We start from the raw sequence: 22,303 nt of genomic DNA, 5'->3' as shown, positions 1-22,303 counted from the left end.
ATTTTACAACCAAAGCTCTTTGAGAGGAAGAGCCGGCTGCAGCCGAGGCTCTGTGTCGGGCAGCGTGTGATGAGCCCTCCCTCTTCCTGCTATCAGACACAGCAGCCAGCTCCACTCTGTGCTTCCTGGCTCCTCCCCTTCAGAGCCACACTGAGGAGGAGGAGGGGTGAAACCAACATGTGGGTGGAGCACAGAGCTGATAGGCCACATTCACTGCTCACACCCACGCTGTCAGATCAGCTGACTCACTAGTTCCAGCTCTCAGGAAGTGAAACTCACACACTCGCTGCTGCTGAGAGGAGAGATGGCGCAGAGAGGAGTTCAGCTGGAGCGGGACATCTTATCTTGTCCCATCTGTCTGGATCTACTGAAGGACCCGGTGAGCACTTCCTGTGGACACAGCTACTGCATGGAGTGCATTAAAGGCTTCTGGGACGGAGAGGACGAGAAGGAGCTCCACAGCTGCCCTCAGTGCAGGCAGGGCTTCACCCCGAGGCCTGTGCTGCTGAAGAACACCATGCTAGCAGCTTTGGTGGAGGAGCTGAAGAAGACCAGACCCCCAGCTGCTGCTCTCTGCTACGCTGGGGCTGGAGACGTGGCCTGTGACGTCTGCACTGGGAGGAAGCTGAGAGCCCGTAAGTCCTGCCTCGTGTGTCTTATATCTTACTGCGACCAACACCTCCAGCCTCACTATGAATCGCCTGCCTTTGAGAAGCACAAGCTGGTGGAGCCCTCCAAGGAGCTCCGGAGAACATCTGCTCTCGTCACGACGAGGTGAAGAAGCTGTTCTGCCGCACCGATCAGCAGAGCATCTGTTCTCTCTGCTCTGTGGACGAACACAAAGGCCACGACACGGTGTCAGCTGCAGCAGAGAGGACCGAGAGGCAGCGAGAGCTGGAGGGGAGTCGACTCGACATCCAGCAGAGGATCCAGGACGGAGAGAAGGAGGTGAAGCGGCTTCAGCGGGAGGTGCAGGCCGTCAACGGCTCTGCTGACAAAGCAGTGGAGGACAGCGAGAAGACGTTCACTGAGCTGATCCGTCTCGTGGAGGAGAGGAGCTCTGACGTGAAGCGGCAGCTCAGATCCCAGCAGGACAGGGAAGTGAGTCGAGTCGGAGAGCTGCAGGAGAAGCTGGAGCAGGAGATCTCTGAGCTGAAGAGGAGAGACGCTGAGCTGGAGCTGCTGTCTCACACAGAGGACCACAACCAGTTCCTGCTCAGCTACCCCCCCTCCTCCCTGCCAGCCCCCCTCAGTGGAGCTACACACTCCCCCTCCTCGCTGCCAGCCCCCCTCAGTGGAGCTCCACACTCCCCCTCCTCGCTACCAGCCCCCCTCAGTGGAGCTACACACTCCCCCTCCTCGCTGCCAGCCCCCCTCAGTGGAGCTCCACACTCCCCCTCCTCGCTGCCAGCCCCCCTCAGTGGAGCTACACACTCCCCCTCCTCGCTGCCAGCCCCCCTCAGTGGAGCTACACACTCCCCCCTCCTCGCTGCCAGCCCCCCTCAGTGGAGCTACACACTCCTCCTCCTCGCTGCCAGCCCCCCTCAGTGGAGCTACACACTCCTCCAGCACCAACATCCGGCCTCTGAGCTACTTTGAGGACGTGACGGCGGCCCTGTCAGCACTCAGAGACAAACTACAGGACGTCCTGAGAGAGGAGTGGACACACGTCTCATCGACTGAGGTGGATGTTTTACCGCCAGCAGCAGAGCCCGCCTCCAGAGCTGGGTTCTTCACATGCTCACAGGAAGTCACTCTGGATCCAAACACAGCACACACACAGCTGGTGTTATCTGAGGGCAGCAGAAAAGCAACAGTCACGGGACAAGGTCAGTCTTATCCTCGTCACCCCGACAGATTCACTGATTATTATGCTCAGGTCCTGAGCAGAGAGGGTCTGAGTGGACGGTGTTACTGGGAGGTGGAGTGGAGAGGGGGAAGAGTTAGTGTAGCAGTCGCACACAAGAACATCAGCCGAGCAGGGAATGAAAGTTTATTTGGACACAATGACAACTCTTGGTCCTTAGTTTGTGACCAAAACAGTTATTCATTTCGTTACAACGGTATCCTCACTCCCGTCTCAGGTCCTCTGTCCTCCAGAGTAGGCGTGTACCTGGACCACAGAGCAGGCGTTCTGTCCTTCTACAGCATCGTCTCTGAAGCCACGACTCTCCTCCACAGAGTGCAGACCACGTTCACTCAGCCGCTGCATGCTGGACTTCGTCTTTGTTATGATGGAGACACTGCTGAGTTCTGTAAACTCAAATAGCCTGAAGTCCTCGGAGGAACTCTTCTACTCCTTGAACTCACCGTGTGTCCTTCAGAGCTGATTGTTCGTGTCTTCACTGCAGAGATCAGCTGTCAATCAAACATGATGGGCGGGGCTTGAGCATCCTCTCACGAGTTGTTCTGTAGATGTCGGACTTTCTCCCGGCTCCTTCCTGTGTCTGTGTAGCCATGGAGGCTGCTCAGGAGCATCCTTGTTCACCTGTAAACTTTGCTCTCAACATGTGTTGGATATTTCTTTTGAGTCATGTTGTTGTTTCTCTTAGCGCACGAGCCTTCAGAGAGACAGCAGCTTCTTTTATTGTATTACTCTGACAGATGAAATGTTATTGCTGCTGAATGAACTACACGTGAGTTCCCAGATGTTATCGCACTTATTTCATCATCACATGTTTATTTAAAATGATATTACTTCCTGTCGTGATCACAATCAACAAGTACTTCATTTATCATTCTGCTGTGAATAGCTTAGAGTCTTTGCTTGGGAAATACATTGTTATTGTTTTGCAGACTTGTTGTTGTTGTTGTTGTTGTTGTTGTTGTCCAAATAGAAAGTGTGTACTAGAAAGTGAGGTTTTATAGAACATAACTGATCAGGATAATAATCAATAAGGATATCATGTATGACTCTGTTTGAAACAGCTGAGATGAAACACATGGGGTGGAGAAAGTGAAGCTGATCGTGACATCATTGAACAGACTTCACTGATGGGATGTGTGATCGAATTCAATGTTTAATAAAGGTTTGTCTTTCAAAAACAAAACAGGATGTTCTTCTTGTGTCCAAGGTGCCGTACGAAGCTGATGGAGAACATGTGGAAGCGATCTGAGACTAATGGAGCTCAGCCAGGGCCGGCCCTGACCAATTTGCTGCCCTAGGCAAGATTTTAGCTGGCGACCCCCCCCCCCCCCAAATGCAGACACTCACTATGACTCCCGCATGCGTGCACGGTTGAGGCATGACCACAAAAACAGAAAGATATGGACACAAGATGTGTGCAAATGTATTTAGTTTCCTATCCATTTGAACATGATTTAAGTGGGGGGGACCTAACCTCCTCTAGGGGGGTCTGGGGGCATGCTCTCCCGAGAATTTTTTTTTTCTTAATGTTGAAGTTAAAAGCATCAATCTGGTGCACTTTGAGAGCAACATGAGGAGATCTATGGATACATCTCTCAACACGATATGAAACAGAACTGTAAGCAGATTTTATTGTTCTTTATGGATATTTTACAAATCACTCTCCTTTCAAACTGTATTCTTGTTTATTAATAACAACTTTTATTTACTGTCATAGTATTTTATACCTGTTTTTCACCTATTCTCTTATTTTGTATAACTATAATGATCATATAAAGGTGTGCCTTTACCTCACTGAGCTGAGGTTATCAGAGCCTCTCAGTCTTTCATGAGAGCTCTCTAAAGCTCTCCCCCCCGCGGCCGCTTACACAGTAAATTCCAATGTTAACAAAAGCACACAGAAGCTGTGTACGTTTTTTGGGAGTTTGATTTATTTGAAATGAACACTAATACAAAATTAAAACATATAATTGCACACTAACACCATTATTTCAAAAAAAGAACAATTTCACATAAACCTCTGGTTTTTACTGGGGCTGGGGCAGTTCAACTTGATTTGGGGGGGGGTGTGTCATAGTTTATGGGCGCTGTACGCAATATAGGCGTAGTTATGTTAGTATAAGTTAATAAGATGTACTTTGTTGATCCAAAATCGGGAAATTGTGTTGTTGTGAAATGAAAAATGTTGGTGCCCCCGATAGGTTGATAAGGCCTTAGCATTTGCCTATACTGCCTATGGTGGTGAATCGATGGTTGGGGTCGGTCTGAAGGGGAGGGGCTTAGCTTGACCCTGGTGGTGGTGAATGGATAGTAAGCCACTCCCCTTCAGAACGACCCCAACCATCCATTCACCACCACCAGAGTCAAGCTAAGCCCCTCCCCTTCAGACCGAACCAACTATCCATTCTCCACCACCAGGGTCAAGCTAAGCCCCTCCCCTTCAGACCGACCCAACTATCCATTCACCACCACCAGGGTCAAGCTAAGCCACTCGCCTTCAGACCGACCCCAACTATCCATTCACCACCACCAGGGTCAAGCTAAGCCCCTCCCCTTCAGACCGACCCAACTATCCATTCACCACCACCAGGGTCAAACTAAGCCCCTCCCCTTCAGACCGACCCCAACTATCCATTCTCCACCACCAGGGTCAAACTAAGCCCCTCCCCTTCAGACCGGCCCCAACTATCCATTCTCCACCACCAGGGTCAAGTTAAGCCCCTCCCCTTCAGACCGACCCAACTATCCATTCACCACCACCAGGGTCAAACTAAGCCCCTCCCCTTCAGACCGACCCCAACTATCCATTCTCCACCACCAGGGTCAAGCTAAGCCCCTCCCCCTCAGACCGACCCCAATGATACTCCCGCACAACGGGGCCTAATCACCAAAACTACATTACATTCATTTGTGTATTCCTGGCAATAAATATGTGTTCTTTCATAAAAACCGTCCCTCCTGATTGAATAACTGAGTTTCCCCCTCCGCGAGATGAGGCCCCCTCCGCGAGATGAGGCCCCCACCGCGAGGTGAGGCCCCCTCCGCGAGATGAGGCCCCCTCAGCGAGATGAGGCCCCCACCGCGAGGTGAGGCCCCCTCCGCGAGATGAGGCCCCCTCCGCGAGATGAGGCCCCCACCGCGAGATGAGGCCCCCACCGCGAGGTGAGGCCCCCTCAGCGAGATGAGGCCCCCACCGCGAGGTGAGGCCCCCTCCGCGAGATGAGGCCCCCTCCGCGAGATGAGGCCCCCTCCGCGAGATGAGGCCCCTCAGCGAGATGAGGCCCCCACCGCGAGGTGAGGCCCCCTCCGCGAGATGAGGCCCCCACCGCGAGGTGAGGCCCCCACCGCGAGGTGAGGCCCCCTCAGTGAGATGAGGCCCCCTCAGCGAGATGAGGCCCCCACCGCGAGATGAGGCCCCCACCGCGAGGTGAGGCCCCCACCGCGAGGTGAGGCCCCCTCAGTGAGATGAGGAGAAGAGAGTGAATCGAACACAGAGTTACTTTACAGCCAAACTCTGCTTTAAGGTATCGCATGGCAGAGTATCGAGGACATTGGCTGCGCCTTCACTTGTTAGCAGGTCGATGTCCGTACAACCCACTGCCTGTGTTTTAACATGTTCTTTTGTTTTAATGTTCTGTATTTTAAATTGTTTTATTTAAGTATCCCAGTAATGTCTGTTGCATGTTTTAAATGTATTGTATTTACTTGTTTAAAATGAAATGTGTTTTCGGTTGACTTTTAATATCTGTCCAGGGACTACAGATGGAAAATAGCCTCTTGCTAACTCTGGCACGCTTACAGAAGTGTTCTGATAAATAAATGAATACATAAAAATAAAACATGCTTTTTACCAACAGTAACATTATCTAGTTAACAATGAAAACGTCCTGAAACACTTCACGCATACATCAGGACGCTGACCTTAATCACGCGGCCGTTTGCATGAGATGATTTCCTGCTGATGAAGCTAAGGTGAGCGCGGTGTGTCTGAAGGTTACGGAGAACCCGTCACAGTGTGTCTCCTCCATCTGTTGCTCTGCAGGCGTCCAGAGAGGAGAGAGGAAACACAGGCGTCCAGAGAGGAGAGAGGAAACACAGGCGTCCAGAGAGGAGAGAGGAAACACAGGCGTCCAGAGAGGAGAGAGGAAACACAGGCGTCCAGAGAGGAGAGAGGAAACACAGGCGTCCAGAGAGGAGAGAGGAAACACAGGCGTCCAGAGAGGAGAGAGGAAACACAGGCGTCCAGAGAGGAGAGAGGAAACACAGGCGTCCAGAGAGGAGAGAGGAAACACAGGCGTCCAGAGAGGAGAGAGGAAACACAGGCGTCCAGAGAGGAGAGAGGAAACACAGGCGTCCAGAGAGGAGGAGAGAGGAAACACAGGCGTCCAGAGAGGAGAGAGGAAACACAGGCGTCCAGAGAGGAGAGAGGAAACACAGGCGTCCAGAGAGGAGAGAGGAAACACAGGCGTCCAGAGAGGAGAGAGGAAACACAGGCGTCCAGAGAGGAGAGAGGAAACACAGGCGTCCAGAGAGGAGAGAGGAAACACAGGCGTCCAGAGAGGAGAGAGGAAACACAGGCGTCCAGAGAGGAGAGAGGAAACACAGGCGTCCAGAGAGGAGAGAGGAACACAGGCGTCCAGAGAGGAGAGAGGAAACACAGGCGTCCAGAGAGGAGAGAGGAAACACAGGCGTCCAGAGAGGAGAGAGGAAACACAGGCGTCCAGAGAGGAGAGAGGAAACACAGGCGTCCAGAGAGGAGAGAGGAAACACAGGCGTCCAGAGAGGAGAGAGGAAACACAGGCGTCCAGAGAGGAGAGAGGAAACACAGGGCGTCCAGAGAGGAGAGAGGAAACACAGGCGTCCAGAGAGGAGAGAGGAAACACAGGCGTCCAGAGAGGGAGAGAGGAAACACAGGCGTCCAGAGAGGAGAGAGGAAACACAGGCGTCCAGAGAGGAGAGAGGAAAACACAGGCGTCCAGAGAGGAGAGAGGAAACACAGGCGTCCAGAGAGGAGAGAGGAAACACAGGCGTCCAGAGAGGAGAGAGGAAACATGAAGCCAGAGTTAAACCCATCTGCAGGAAGACGGGCCTCTGCAGTGCGGCCAAAAGCAAATACTGATGAAATAATTCTGCTATGTTGTACCCAACCCGGTATCACGGCAAGACGTGAACATGTGACGATGTACCACGCTGGGAGACGTGAAGATGTCACGATTTCGTCCCTTCAAACGTGACAGTTACACGGCATTGTTATCCCGTGTTAACCAGTGGAGAAATACCCGGAAATGCCAAGCAAATGCTCCGCGACGGTCGGTTGTTATTGTCAATATTAATATAATAATGATTTATTTTTTAATAGTCACACTCGATTACCCGGTGTTCTTGTTGCCCCAGCTGGTCGACTCCTCTTTGAGCAGAAACAAAGGCTACATTCATGTATTAAATCGATGTTAATCCGTGCGTGTGGATTTGGAATTAACGGACGTGACGTTATGCGATTGCGTTGCCAGGCAACAGCTTCGGTTCATGTTCATTTACAAACTCTTCAACTACAACCGTAGTTATATTTAAAAACATGTTAGAAGGCCTCACGAAATACTTTAATGCAAATTAAAATGTAAATGTGAAGGAATGTGTGTATAACAAAATACATCCGTCATAAACGAAACCGGAAACAGACGTAGGCAAGATGCTCAGCTCGATGATTGGATGGTTTAGCCGCAATGCATGCTGGGATTTGGTGTTTATGCGATGTGTAATACGAAAACATTAAAAAAAATAAAATAACACTTTATTCCGAGTGTGCTTGCTTTTCTCTTTGAAAGTCATCACATAACGGCATTGTAATACACGGTTCGGCTGCATTAAATATTACATATCTGTTCTCTATTTATAGAGCCCTGCTGAGAAGACTTCTCGACAAACATGAGGAACTGAAAACGTGACGTGGATCATAAATATATCAGCAATTAAACAACATCTTACATTTCTTTTCACACAATACGTCTCCTTGCAGTATCAACACTAATTCGGCTGACTTTTATATTTGATCCAGTTGGTAGACAGGCTGTATTATTTTAATCTATTTTATTTTCACATTTGTATCAATTGCTTGTCAAACCCTTCGAAGTGTATCAGAGGAGCTCTAGAAGGTGCTATATCATTGTTTCAAATGTGATAATTCATTTTATCGTTATTTTACTTCCTTTATTCTACCTATTTCTATTATTTAGATTTAATCTTTTTTTTTTAATCGTAATTTTGAATTCACTGTATTTTCACTTAAAGGTGGGGTAGGTAAGTTTCAGAAACCGGCTCGAGTGCACTAAAATGTGAAAGTACGCAGCCGAAAAGAATCCGCCCCTTCCTTCAGACTTCCTTTCAGAGCACCTCCTCCAACACACACGAACGCACATGACGTCAGCAGACTGGTGAAAGTGGCCGCCTGTTGCTGGTGAGTCATTGAAGTACTGCTGCAATGCACGCCCAATGACGGCACGCCCAATGACGGCACGAGATACATTTGTGCGTGCACGAGATGGAAGGCTGACAGACAGGGCGGCAATCCAATCCGATTGGTTGTACTTTTTACAGCGCCACGGCTTCCACAGATGACATTTCTTTATGGATTTTTTGTCAAAGCACTTCAGATATTCATTGCTATCGGGATGTTAAGAGCATTCCATGGAATATAACAACAAGTGTATCTCGAGCCGGTTTCCCAGACTTACCTACCCCACCTTTAATGTTGTTTATTGTGACTTTTATTAGTTTTATTTTCAACACTTTTTAACATCCTCATGTTTGTCAATTGGTCGTCAAACACAGATTAGTAAAGTATTTTTGTGATATCATCAGTTTTATTTTCTATATCCCTATAATTGTCGTTGATCATTATCCAATCCAATCCACTCTATTTCTATAGCACATTTAAAAACAACAGAGTTGGACAGGACATCAACAACTGTATAAAAACATAGCATACATACAAACAGACAGGACATGAAACAAATGTAAAACACGAGACACTGAAACCAGATCAGAAGCCACAGACTGAGAAACTCTCCTACGTGACGTACAAACAATACAAAACACGAGTAAGATAAGAACCCAAATGTAAAAGCACAAGTGTCACCTGGTCCGTCAATGCCAGGGAGAAGAAGTGGGTTTTTAAACGAGATTTAGAAACAGGCATCCAGCCACCCCGGTAGATCCGCCCTGCTAATGAGGATGCTGAATCCATTTCTGACCTTTCCAGGATATAAAATAGCAGCTTTAAGCAGAAAGTGGACATAATGTACTCTCTGTCGGCTGATTTTGACATACCACGATATAGAGCAGTGTTTCTCAAACTTTTTCATTCCAAGGACTTAACCAATACAAAAACACTCGCGGACCACCTATCTCCACAGATATCCAAAATCACATCGTTTTTCTGGAACAGATGAAAAATTGCCTGAAAGTGGTACAAACACGTGGCAATATGTGTGACGAAGGTGTTGCGCTGGGCTATATCATGCAATTGAAAAGGAAACTTAAGCTCGCTCCATTGCGGAGATATTCCCGTGATTGTGCGGAAAACTTAAATTCATTTATTTATTTCAAATGTGAAATTTTACCAATATACTCACGGACCACTTGGGGGCGCTCACGGACCACCAGTGGTCCGCGGACCACACTTTGAGAAGCACTGATATAGAGAGCACAAGATGAACATTATTGATATTGATATACTTTATTAATCCCCGTGGGGAAATGGTTTCTCTTCCTTTGACCCGTCCTAGTGTTCGGAGCAGTGGGCTGCCATTTTGAACGGCACCCGGGGAGCAGTGTGGGGAACGGTGCCTTGCTCAGGGACACCTCGGTAGCACTTGGTCTTGCCGGGACTTGAACTGGTGACCTTCCAGTTGCCGTGGACATTTCTTTTTCAAATAAATAAACAATCGGTCCAATCCAAATGATCCAGGGTCCCCTAAAGCTTCAAAATCAGCCCAACGAGAGCAGTTTCCGGTTAAAACGGCCATTGTTGATCCTGAAAATGTCAGAAATGGATTCAGTTTCCTCAATAACCCCCAAAACCACGACCAGACTGTCCAAATGCGTTAGTCTGTGGAATAACTGTAACGATGCACTGAAATATTGTATATATATAAGTCTGTCTAAAATGAAAGTATTATTTAGGAGTCAAATCATTAATGGTTCTGAACAGGACCTGTAAAATCCCATTTGTTGTTATTTCTTGTAATTGTAAAAAGTAATTTCTTTCTGATTGTTTTGTAAAAAAAAAAGAATAAAAAAAAGAAGAGATGAACAAGACAAACATGTCGCTGAAGACGATGACCTAATGTTTTATAAGAAACATATATGTTAGAGGGGGGAGGACCAGAAACGTTTTTTTAAGCTTCTTCTTGCCCCTGTTGAACATGAACAGAGACTATCTGAACATTATTATTATTTTTTGTTTGTTATTATTTATTTTTTTGGTACTTTGTTATAATTATTAATCTGAGTGAAAAAAAGAAAAAAGGAGAATATATATATATTATTGTTATATTTTTTTGTTTCTGACATGTTCAATAAATTGACTAAACTAACTAAAAATCAGCCAAGCCATTTTTGAACTGTTGTCCAAAAAGGCTATAATGACGGCACTTACTCACTTACCTCTTGATTTGAGTACATGTACGCACACACTGCATATCTTTTGGTGTTTTCAAAAGTGGAAGAGTTGGTAGATTCTTGAAAACTGTTAACGGTGATTTAAACCCGAGAGCAGGATTAGCTGAAACGAGTCAGGAAGCTTATAAAAGTTAACAGCGTTTTATTAAACAAATAATGCGATGATATACAAATGGAAATATGCGAGTGACGTGGCTCCCCCCCTCAGGTCGGCTGATACCCGTGGGGTGCAGGGCGGAAGAGAGATCGATTCTCGGCTTGATTCCCCTGTTATCAACTGTAGTCTTCTCCCATTGGCCGGTCTAGATGGGGGCGGGTCCAAGAAACATCCTGGCGTTTTCTGATTACATTTACAATATTCTAATGTCTGTGGTTATTTAAACATTATCTAATAAAAGCATTGCAGTGTCAATAAGTGAGGGTTAAAGACAGTGTGTAGTGAGCATATTAGCCGAATGGTAATGAATTTGCCGAAGTGACGATATTTACTGCCGGAAACCGGAAGTCACGTTCTGAACTTCCGGTTTTCAGAATTAAACAGCCCGAATTAAAACAGTGTATTTAATTTAAATGACGCCATACAAACATTGATTTTAATTTCTTACAAAACCAACTGAAGCTCGGTGTAGAAATGAAAGCCTGAATACTCACTGAACGTCTGACAGATAGCTGCATTAAAATATAACTTTTGATTCATAAACAGCTTAAAGAATATGGAGAAAAGTTGCAAAGGAGAGAATTAGCATTTCATAAGAAGTACTTCTGCCAGTCAAATAAAAGATGATGTGAGAAGTGGGAAGTTCATGGAACAAAATCACAAAGAAAAGGGTTCTTTTTTTTTATTCAAATACAAACGGTTTTTTATCTGCAAATACAGTTGATTGAGTGCAAATGTATTTTCAGGTGGCTTTGTTAAAGTCACTTCTTGTGGACTTCTGAAGTGTTTTGGTTCAGCCTTCAGTCTGTGGAGCTTTCACACAGAGAGGCTGGAAGAAGAAGAAGAAAGAGACGAGAAGGTCAGGAGAGAATCAGAGAAGCAGGTGAGTCCTTAGCCGCTTTCACACCAAGTACTTTGCTGCACTTAGTTCCCAGCACTTAGTTCCCCCATGGAACTAAGAGCCGATCACGTTCACACCGGAATAAGTCCCTGGGGAGGATTAGGCAAATGAAGACGCTGACGTCACTTCTTCTCCTTCTGCTTTGGGTTTACTGGCAGGCCGCAACCCACTTCACGGCGTATACTGCCGCCCGGAGTCCCCGGCCGGAAGTCCCCGGAGTTGGGGAAGGCTTCAGTAGAAGCTGCTGGGACTCCCAGCAGCTTCTACTGAAGCCTTCCGAGTAAATCGCCAGAACGCCGACACCTCCTCATCTCCACCGCTCCCATGTTTTATTTTGTGTTGCCATAAGTTAGTCTCTCTCCGTTGGTGCGCGGGGCTAATGCTAATGCTAATAATGCTAATGCCGGCAAATAAAATGGCGGCTTCACAAAACTTTTCAGAGTTTTACGGGGCGTGGTTTGAAATCCGCCCAGACAATCAGAAATTGGAACTTTTTTCTCCCCAGGAAAGCACCTGCTCTCTAGCAGGGACTGAAAGGGGGGGAAAGTTCTCTGAACTAAGTTCTCTTTTTGGTGTGAACGCAACATCCCAGGAACTATCGGAACTAAACGGGAAAAGTGCTCCGGTGTGAACGCGCCTCTGAGAGTTTAACCAGTGACTCAAACATCACCGAGCCGAGACTTGTATCTTCTTAGTCAGAGTACAAGCTCTAATTTTGGAGAAACCTATGTCAGAGTTTTTAGGATTTCTTAGTCAACATTTTTTCTGAATTCTGACTTTTTCTCAAAATCTCAGAATTCAGAGTTTTTTTTTCAAAATCCCAAACTCTGACTTTTTTTCAAAATGTTGAAGTTTTTCTCTAAATCTCGGAATGTCAGACTTTTTTCCCAAATCAAAAAATTCTGACTTATAAAATTAATGTTGACGTCTTGTATTTTTCTCAAATGTCTAAGCGTGCAATCATACTGAAAATCTGCTCACTCGAATATGGGAAAAGGTTTTTGATGTTAAACCAAAGTATTGGACAAAGTGGCACCCGTAACACGGCTGTGGCACCCGTAACACGGCTGTGGCACCCGTAACACGGCTGACAATTTATCATAAAGTTGAAAATGTGACATGAAGCGAACCGTGTATGGTGTCTCCTCACCTGAGAGCGCTTCTTCTCTTCTCAGTCGGTGTCCTTCTTCAGGTATTTCTTCATGATGGAAGCCACGTCTCCGGCCTCGCTGCCCTCGGCCTCCAGCCTCTCTCCCTGCGGACCATCGAGCCTCCGTCTTCTTCCTCCTCCGTCCTGAGAACTCCCCGATGACGAGGAGTCCGTTTCAGATCCCTTCCTGCTCCGGGTGGAGGGAGGCAGCTCTCCGAAGTGAACGCTCAGAGCCCTCCGTCCTCCTCGCTCAGATCCCGTCAGGCTGCTGGTGGACTTCGCTCTCCGGATGGCGGGCAGAATATCTAACGCCGCGTCTTCCCGACCCTCCATTAGCCTCCTGTTCTGGAACACCATCGGTTCTGAACCCAGGGATGCTTCCCCTCCATCTTCGGTGGAAAGACTCCCCAGCATGCACCTCCTCGGGGGTTGAGGGGAGCGCTGCTGCATGGAGATGGTTCGGGATCGCTGCGGTTGATCTGGATCTTCTTCTGGGATGCAAAGAGAGGGAGTTTGATGGCGGGAGGCGAGGTTTGACCCCAAAGAGGAGAGGTGAGGCAGCGACGGGACGCCTGAGAGGGAATCACTGCTGGAGTCGTAGCGAGAGAGTTTAGCTCCAGGTGTTTGAGCGTCGCTGATGGAGCGAGCGCTGATGGAGCGAGGCATTATCGGGGACAGGGGATTGGGGATGCTGGATCGGGGCTCCTGGAGGTCACCGGGGCCGAGAGAAAGGGCGGAGGCTCGGCGTCTGAGGGTGGAGGCGGCGGTCGTTTGATAAACGGGAAGAGAGACGGCGCTTCCGGCTCCGTCGTCTGCGTCTCCGCCGGCTCTGCGTCTCCGGAGGCCGTCGAGCAGCTCTGAGAGGGCGGAGGAGGAGGGGGCCCGACTCGGAGCCCTGCTGCCCCCCCCCTCCAGCCCTGCTGCCTCCAGCCCTGCTGCCCCCCAACTCAGAGCCGTCATCATCATCGGGATTCTCACAAGACCTTCACAGAGAGAGAAACGCTTTTTTTTCAGAACTTTGATTTTTTTCTTCAAATATGTTAAAATTCGGAATTTTTTTCAGAATTCAGTTTTCTTTTCTGGAAATATCAGATTTTTTAAAAAGATTTTCAGAATTCTGACTTTTTTTCCACACAAGACCTTTAGAGAGTGAGAGAGACCCTTTTTGAGAATTGAGATTTTTTTTCTTAGCATCTTAAATCTCACTTTTTTTCAAAATTCTGACTTCGGAATTCTGAGTTTTTAAAATCTAAAAATGCTGACTTTCGCAATCTAGCAATTTCTGACTTTTTTTCTTCTCAGAATTCTGACTTTTTCTTCTAAATCTCAAACATTTTGACTTTTTTTCTAAATCTTAAAATTATGCATTTTTTCAAAATTATGCATTTTTTCAAAATTATGCATTTTTTTTCAAAACTATGACTTTTTTTAAAATCTCAAAATCTGACTTTTTTTGGGATTCTGACTTTGGTGTGTGTGCACAAATACAGCAAATTATATCAAATGAATCGTACAGATAGTAATAATATTTTAACCGATTGTTTTCTTGCTGCAACCCTTAACAAATTAAAATGAACAAGCTTACCTGAAGCTGTAGGTGCTCATGGTGTCGGCCAAAGACTGGCGCCCCCCCTGGCTGCTGATGGTACTGCTGCCGTTGGGAGACCCCGCCCCACGGGACCCCCCTCTGGGAACTCCTAACCAATGACGGATCCCCTCTCCAACGTCCTCTGTCCCGACGCTAGAGACCGAGTCGCTGCAGAGAGGAATGACACTTTATCACAACGGAGAGTCTGCACCATTTGCTTCACAACGCGCATGCAGGCACTTTCATTCTGCAGACAAACGGTCAACGACTTCCTGAACGTTAATTATAAGCTATTTGTTGTTCTATACATGTTTCTCGATTCCTTTCTGACTTTTGTTATAATGCCAAAATTCTGACTTTTTGTTATGTCAAAATTCCGACTTTTTTTCCTTTCAGAATTATTGCTTTTATCTCCAAATCTCAGAAATCTGAATTTTTTGTGAATTCTGACTTTCTCAAAATCTCAGAAATCAGACTTAAAAAAAAGAAAGAAATCAGACTCTTTTTGAGAATTCAGACTTTTTTCTCCAAATGTCAAAATTATGACTTTTTTTCCTTTCAGAATTATTACTTTTATCTCCAAATCTCAGAAATCTGATTTTGTTTGAGAATTCAGACTTTTCTCAAAATCTCAGAAATTCAGACTCTTTTTGAGAATTCAGACTTTTTTCTCCAAATGTCAAAATTATGACTTTTTTTCCTTTCAGAATTATTACTTTTATCTCCAAATCTCAGAAATCTGAATTTTTTTGGAAATTCAGACTTTTTCTCAAAATCTCAGAAATTCAGACTCTTTTTGAGAATTCAGACTTTTTTCTCCAAATTTCAAAATTGTGACTTTTTTTCACGGATTCTGACTTCTATCTCAAATAGTTCAACAACCAATATGTGTCGTTTTTCTTTCTGTCAGAGGCTATACTCAGAGGCCATACTGCGTTTGAGTCGCAGTTGAATTCTGAGAAAAATCAACATTTTCAGAATTATGACTTTTTCCCCCCCAAAATGTCTAAATTATTTCCCCCCCAAAATTCTGACTTTTTGTTATAATGTAAAAATTCTGCCTTTTTTTCCTTTCAGAATTATTACTTTTATCTCCAAATCTCAGAAATCTGATTCTTTTGTGAATTCTGACTTTCTCAAAATCTCAGAAATCAGACTTAAAAAAAAGAAAGAATTCAGACTCTTTTTGAGAATTCAGACTTTTTTCTCCAAATTTCAAAATTGTGACTTTTTTTTCACGGATTCTGACTTCTATCTCAAAATAGTTCAACAACCAATATGTGTTGTTTTCTTTCTGTCAGAGGCCATACTCAGAGGCCATACTGCGTTTGAGTCGCAGTTGAATTCTGAGAAAAATCAACATTTTCAGAATTATGACTTTTGTCTAAATTATTTCCCCCCAAAATTCTGACTTTTTGTTATAATGTCAAAATTCTGACTTTTTTTCCTTTCAGAATTATTACTTTTATCTCCAAATCTCAGAAATCTGAATTTTTTTGTGAATTCTGACTTTTTCTCAAAATCTCAGAAATTCAGACTCTTTTCTCCAAATGTCAAAATTCTGACTTTTTTTCCTTTCAGAATTATTACTTTTATCTCCAAATCTCAGAAATCTGAATTTTTTTGGAAATTCTGACTTTTTCTCAAAATCTCAGAAATTCAGACTCTTTTTGAGAATTCAGACTTTTTTCTCCAAATTTCAAAATTGTGACTTTTTTTTCACGGATTCTGACTTCTATCTCAAAATAGTTCAACAACCAATATGTGTCGTTTTCTTTCTGTCAGAGGCCATACTCAGAGGCCATACTGCGTTTGAGTCGCAGTTGAATTCTGAGAAAAATCAACATTTTCAGAATTATGACTTTTTCCCCCCCAAAATGTCTAAATTATTTCCCCCCCAAAATTCTGACTTTTTGTTATAATGTCAAAATTCTGACTTTTTTTCCTTTCAGAATTATTACTTTTATCTCCAAATCTCAGAAATCTGAATTTTTTTGTGAATTCTGACTTTTTCTCAAAATCTCAGAAATTCAGACTCTTTTCTCCAAATTTCAAAATTGTGACTTTTTTTTCACGGATTCTGACTTCTATCTCAAAAATAGTTCAACAACCAACATGTGTTGTTTTCTTTCTGTCAGAGGCCATACTGCCGTTTGAGTTGAATCATCAAGTTTGTCTTCTCCTTTCCAGCCATAATAATAATAATAACATCTGGGAGGGAGAAGCTCTGTATTCCCACGAAGCATGTCAAAGCCACGAGGATAAAACCAACCAGTTAGTAGAATAAATAATAGGTTGAAGACGCTATCGCTAATGCTAACCATCTACTCACAAATCTGAGCTGGCGACACACAGGATTGCAGACGTGCCAATACTCATGCCATCATTATAGAAATATGCTGCTACTTTCCTCATCACCCAGGCAACCATTGATTTCCACTCAGTGACTTTTATAAAGACACTTATATATATTAGCATGTACGACATATTATAGCACATTGTTATTCACATTTTTAACCATTTCGTTTGCCTTTGAATTAGATTTTTTTTTTAAAACGTCGATTTATGATTCTCAAGTTATCTTAGGAGTAAAATGCTGTGGTGCAAGGACTGAGAGTAACCATGCACATAGTCACTTTACAGGATAATTACGGACGTTATAGTCCAATTATCGTAGTTCTGGCCATCTTTCCATTTCTTTAGATAATTATAACATTTTGGGGTTTAATATAAAAATTATGGCCAAAACTACAAATAGATCAGAATTATCCAGCGTTATCATAATGAGACGTTTAAACGATGAAACTTCAAGGCCTGATGCAATGTCCAGGACACACACACACACACACACACACACACACACACACACACACACACACACACACACACACACACACACACACACACACACACACACACACACACACACACACACACACACACACACACACACACACACACACACACAGGGTCTTACAGGTCGTTCTTTTGACCCAAGGACGTCACAGCCGTTCTCTCACTGGAGTGAAGGGCAGAGCGGTGACAGGGTGAGTTTACAGAAACAGAAATGATCATGTTTGAGGAATAAGATGTTTACGTTAAAGTTAAAGTTACCTCTCAGAGTCGCTCTCGTCGCTCGACTCCACTTCCTCCAGCGCCGCCTGAAGGTCAACGATGCGACGGATCGATGTTTCAAGGTCGGCTTGTAATGCCTGTCTGACGGCGCTCAGCTCCTCTACCTGCATCTCCTGCAAAACACACATGAGAACTCTTTAAAGTAGAGACACTACATACTGATATACACCTGAACATCAGCAGGAGAGGACTCTTTAAAGTAGAGACACTACATACTGATATACACCTGAACATCAGCAGGAGAGGACTCTTTAAAGTAGAGACACTACATACTGATATACATCTGAACATCAGCAGGAGAGGACTCTTTAAAGTAGACACACTACATACTGATATACACCTGAACATCAGCAGGAGAGAACTCTTTAAAGTAGAGACACTACATACTGATATACACCTGAACATCAGCAGGAGAGGACTCTTTAAAGTAGAGACACTACATACTGATATACACCTGAACATCAGCAGGAGAGGACTCTTTAAAGTAGAGACGCTAGATACTGATATACACCTGAACATCAGCAGGAGAGGACTCTTTAAAGTAGAGACACTACATGCTGATATACACCTGAACATCAGCAGGAGAGGACTCTTTAAAGTAGAGACGCTAGATACTGATATACACCTGAACATCAGCAGGAGAGGACTCTTTAAAGTAGAGACACTACATACTGATATACACCTGAGCATCAGCAGGAGAGGACTCTTTAAAGTAGAGACACTACATACTGATATACACCTGAACATCAGCAGGAGAGGACTCTTTAAAGGAGAGACACTACATACTGATATACACCTGAACATCAGCAGGAGAGGACTCTTTAAAGTAGAGACACTACATACTGATATACACCTGAACATCAGCAGGAGAGGACTCTTTAAAGTAGAGACACTACATACTGATATACACCTGAACATCAGCAGGAGAGGACTCTTTAAAGTAGAGACACTACATACTGATATACACCTGAACATCAGCCGGAGAGGACTCTTTAAAGTAGAGACACTACATACTGATATACACCTGAACATCAGCAGGAGAGGACTCTTTAAAGTAGAGACACTACATACTGATATACACCTGAACATCAGCAGGAGAGGACTCTTTAAAGTAGAGACACTACATACTGATATACACCTGAACATCAGCAGGAGAGGACTCTTTAAAGTAGAGACGCTACATACTGATATACACCTGAACATCAGCAGGAGAGGACTCTTTAAAGTAGAGATGCTAGATACTGATATACACCTGAACATCAGCAGGAGAGGACTCTTTAAAGTAGAGATGCTACACACTGATATACACCTCAACATCAGCAGGAGAGGACTCTTTAAAGTAGAGACACTACATACTGATATACACCTGAACATCACCAGGAGAGGACTCTTTAAAGTAGAGATGCTACACACTGATATACACCTGAACATCAGCAGGAGAGGACTCTTTAAAGTAGAGACACTACATACTGATATACACCTGAACATCAGCAGGAGAGGACTCTTTAAAGTAGAGACACTACATACTGATATACACCTGAACATCAGCAGGAGAGAACTCTTTAAAGTAGAGACACTACATACTGATATACACCTGAACATCAGCAGGAGAGGACTCTTTAAAGTAGAGACACTACATACTGATATACACCTGAACATCAGCAGGAGAGGACTCTTTAAAGTAGAGACGCTACATACTGATATACACCTGAACATCAGCAGGAGAGGACTCTTTAAAGTAGAGACACTACATACTGATATACACCTGAACGTCAGCAGGAGAGGACTCTTTAAAGTAGAGACGCTACATACTGATATACACCTGAACATCAGCAGGAGAGGACTCTTTAAAGTAGAGACGCTACACACTGATATACACCTGAACATCAGCAGGAGAGGACTCTTTAAAGTAGAGACACTACACACTGATATACACCTGAACATCACCAGGAGAGGACTCTTTAAAGTAGAGACGCTACACACTGATATACACCTGAACATCAGCAGGAGAGGACTCTTTAAAGTAGAGACACGACATACTGATATACACCTGAACATCAGCAGGAGAGGACTCTTTAAAGTGGAGACACTACATACTGATATACACCTGAACATCAGCAGGAGAGGACTCTTTAAAGTAGAGACACTACATACTGATATACACCTGAACATCAGCAGGAGAGGACTCTTTAAAGTGGAGACACTACATACTGATATACACCTGAACACCAGCAGGAGAGGACTCTTTAAAGTAGAGACGCTACACACTGATATACACCTGAACACCAGCAGGTTACAAACTGTACCCTACTTTCCTTTAAAGGATGTCAACAAGCATCCTTTAAAGGATGCTTGTTGACACGCTCACCTTCATGAGGCCAGATGTGTGTTTTCATTCCCCGACGACCTGTAAAGACCCCGCGGCCCAATCTGCCTCAGCAATTACCTTCCTCCACCCTATATTACCTCATCAGTCAAACACCGAGTCCAATGGCATGTCCTCACACACACACACACACACACGCACACACACACACACACACACACACACACGCACACACACACACACACACACACACGCACACACACACACACACACACACCCAACGGCATCTAGCCTTTCAAAGTTATTGGCTTGTTTGCTTTGAGGAGATGGGTGTGGGTGCAGCGGTTGTCATAGAGACACATAACCAATTATGAATGAATGTGTGTGTGCGTGTGTGTGCGTGTGTGTGTGTGTGTGTGTGTGTGTGTGTGTGTGTGTGTCCATAACCTTGAAGAGACAATGAGGATTAATCACAGTCAGAGAGAGAAAGCAGGATGAGCGAGATATGACGTTAAGAGGTGGGCGGAGGAGGAGTGTGAACATGTGTGTGTGTATGAATATGTCTATTCATGCAGCAGGCTGTGTGTGTGTGTGTGTGTGTGTGTGTGTGTGTGTGTGTGTGTGTGTGTGTGTGTGTGTGTGTCTTTGTGCTAATAACTGAATAATTGTTGAGGCTCCTTCTCGTTTGCTCAGAGGTCACGGGTAAATCTGCTCTAAGGAGGAACTTGAAACTCTGAAGGTAACCGGCAGAATGCTTCTTTCTATTTTGTATTTTCTGGATATAATGGAGTCCTTTCTTTTTAAATGAATATTATTCTTTTTATTAACGATAGAAATAAGACCTAAAATATCTCCAAATGATACAAAAGGAGCATCAACACGAGGCTCAAATGATACAGTCAAAGCTGTGCCTTCTAAGGAACACCACATCCATGACCTCTAACTGACCTTAGTGATACCAAGGCTGGCATTGAAAGAAGATCCCATCACATTTATTAAAGGTACATATATATGTTACGCAAGCGCCTCGGTCCTGCCGCAGTTCTGTCGTACCAATAATGACGTTCAAGAACGGCCTCTCGTGTATGATTGCGATTCGATTACACAAACTATCATTGTAATCAACAATATCGTAAAATAACTTCATAATGTGGCTAATTCGCTCCCAAACCTACGCCTTCTGCTCGAGTTAATCTCCGTCAGAAAGTAGTTCCTAGAAAGTAGTTCCCATGGTAACGATAGCCGATCAATCGACTAATTTGCTCCCAAACCTACACTTTCTGCTCGAGTTAATCTCCGTCAGAAAGTAGTTCCTAGAAAGTAGTTCCCATGGTAACGATAGCCGATCAATCGACTAATTTGCTCCCAAACCTACGCTTTCTGCTCGAGTTAATCTCCGTCAGAAAGTAGTTCCTAGAAAGTAGTTCCCATGGTAACGATAGCCGATCAATCGACTAATTTGCTCCCAAACCTACGCTTTCTGCTCGAGTTAATCTCCGTCAGAAAGTAGTTCCTAGAAAGTAGTTCCCATGGTAACGATAGCCGATCAATCGACTAATTTGCTCCCAAACCTACGCTTTCTGCTTGAGTTAATCTCCGTCAGAAAGTAGTTCCTAGAAAGTAGTTCCCATGGTAACGATAGCCGATCAATCGACTAATTTGCTCCCAAACCTACGCCTTCTGCCCAAGTTAATCTCCGTCAGAAAGTAGTTCCTAGAAAGTAGTTCCCATGGTAACGATAGCCGATCAATCGACTAATTTGCTCCCAAACCTACGCCTTCTGCTCGAGTTAATCTCCGTCAGAAAGTAGTTCCTAGAAAGTAGTTCCCATGGTAACGATAGCCGATCAATCGAACACTTCTGCTACCCAGCTTACAGTTATTGATATAATTATAGTAAATAATAAATTATTAACCAATGTATTGAAAACAATTCTTGAATTAGGCTATTTAAATATCTGAGTAATCGCTGCGTGGGATCAGCGGTCCATGGCGCTGACACGTGTTGGGTTCAGAATGAAGGCGGATGTTCATGCTGCCGTTCAAAGTGCAGTTCTTGAAGCAGCTCTCCGTGAACTCCATGCCAGACTTTGTTGCCGTGGTGCCGCGGTGTTCACGGGTAGGACTACGCTATCGGGAGAGCTTTCCTCCAGTGGCCGTTTCATGACGTGTCCCGGACCGGCAAAAAGCTCCACATCTTTCTGTTGTCTAGAGACGGAGCCCAGTAGCTGCGAAGCGATGACTCGTTTTTAACGGCTGTGTGTCGCTAAACGTCGCTATGGAAACCACACCATGTAGGCTCGTGGAAGTAGTTTCGGTAGGCTAGTGGCGTGTGTAGGCCACTGGATACTTTGTGATTAGGCACGTTCTATTTGATCGTGGAATCAAACACGCCTATTGACCAATCAGAGAGCTTGCTCAAACCTGTGTGTTATAGAATCTAGGCGTGCATCAGAGCGGATCTTTACGGTCTATTTTCTGACCAAATCCTGTTGAACCTA

General features: G+C 44.8%; 2 protein-coding genes and 1 pseudogene across 3 annotated transcripts; 1 reads left to right on the top strand and 2 right to left on the bottom strand.

Moving 5' to 3' along the window:
* The first annotated feature begins 278 nt into the window (after positions 1–278).
* Positions 279–1,689, top strand: LOC117441917 (E3 ubiquitin/ISG15 ligase TRIM25-like; annotated as a pseudogene).
* Positions 1,690–11,369: 9,680 nt separating this feature from the next.
* On the bottom strand, positions 11,370–13,711 carry LOC117441916 (unconventional myosin-XVIIIb). The gene is made up of 2 exons (XM_034077932.2): positions 12,755–13,711; positions 11,370–11,532 (listed from the first exon to the last, which is right to left on the bottom strand). The coding sequence occupies exon 1, from the start codon at positions 13,418–13,420 to the stop codon at positions 12,776–12,778; it is 645 nt and encodes a 214-aa protein (XP_033933823.2). The 5' UTR covers positions 13,421–13,711; the 3' UTR covers positions 11,370–11,532; positions 12,755–12,775.
* Positions 13,467–17,613, bottom strand: LOC139433339 (unconventional myosin-XVIIIa-like). 2 transcript variants are annotated; one of them, XM_071202304.1, is made up of 4 exons: positions 17,457–17,613; positions 17,320–17,361; positions 14,340–14,510; positions 13,467–13,737 (listed from the first exon to the last, which is right to left on the bottom strand). In XM_071202304.1, the coding sequence occupies exons 1-4, from the start codon at positions 17,603–17,605 to the stop codon at positions 13,467–13,469; spliced, it is 633 nt and encodes a 210-aa protein (XP_071058405.1). In that variant the 5' UTR covers positions 17,606–17,613. The 2 variants fall into 2 exon arrangements, with proteins under 2 accessions (XP_071058405.1, XP_071058406.1); XM_071202305.1 differs by lacking the exon at positions 17,320–17,361.
* Between the last annotated feature and the right edge of the window lie 4,690 nt (positions 17,614–22,303).

The sequence above is a fragment of the Pseudochaenichthys georgianus genome, unplaced genomic scaffold (assembly GCF_902827115.2).
Source record: "Pseudochaenichthys georgianus unplaced genomic scaffold, fPseGeo1.2 scaffold_2151_arrow_ctg1, whole genome shotgun sequence".
Taxonomy (NCBI): Eukaryota; Metazoa; Chordata; class Actinopteri; order Perciformes; family Channichthyidae; genus Pseudochaenichthys; species Pseudochaenichthys georgianus.
Note: the sequence above shows the minus strand (reverse complement) of the source record. Positions and strands in the feature narration are given on the sequence as shown.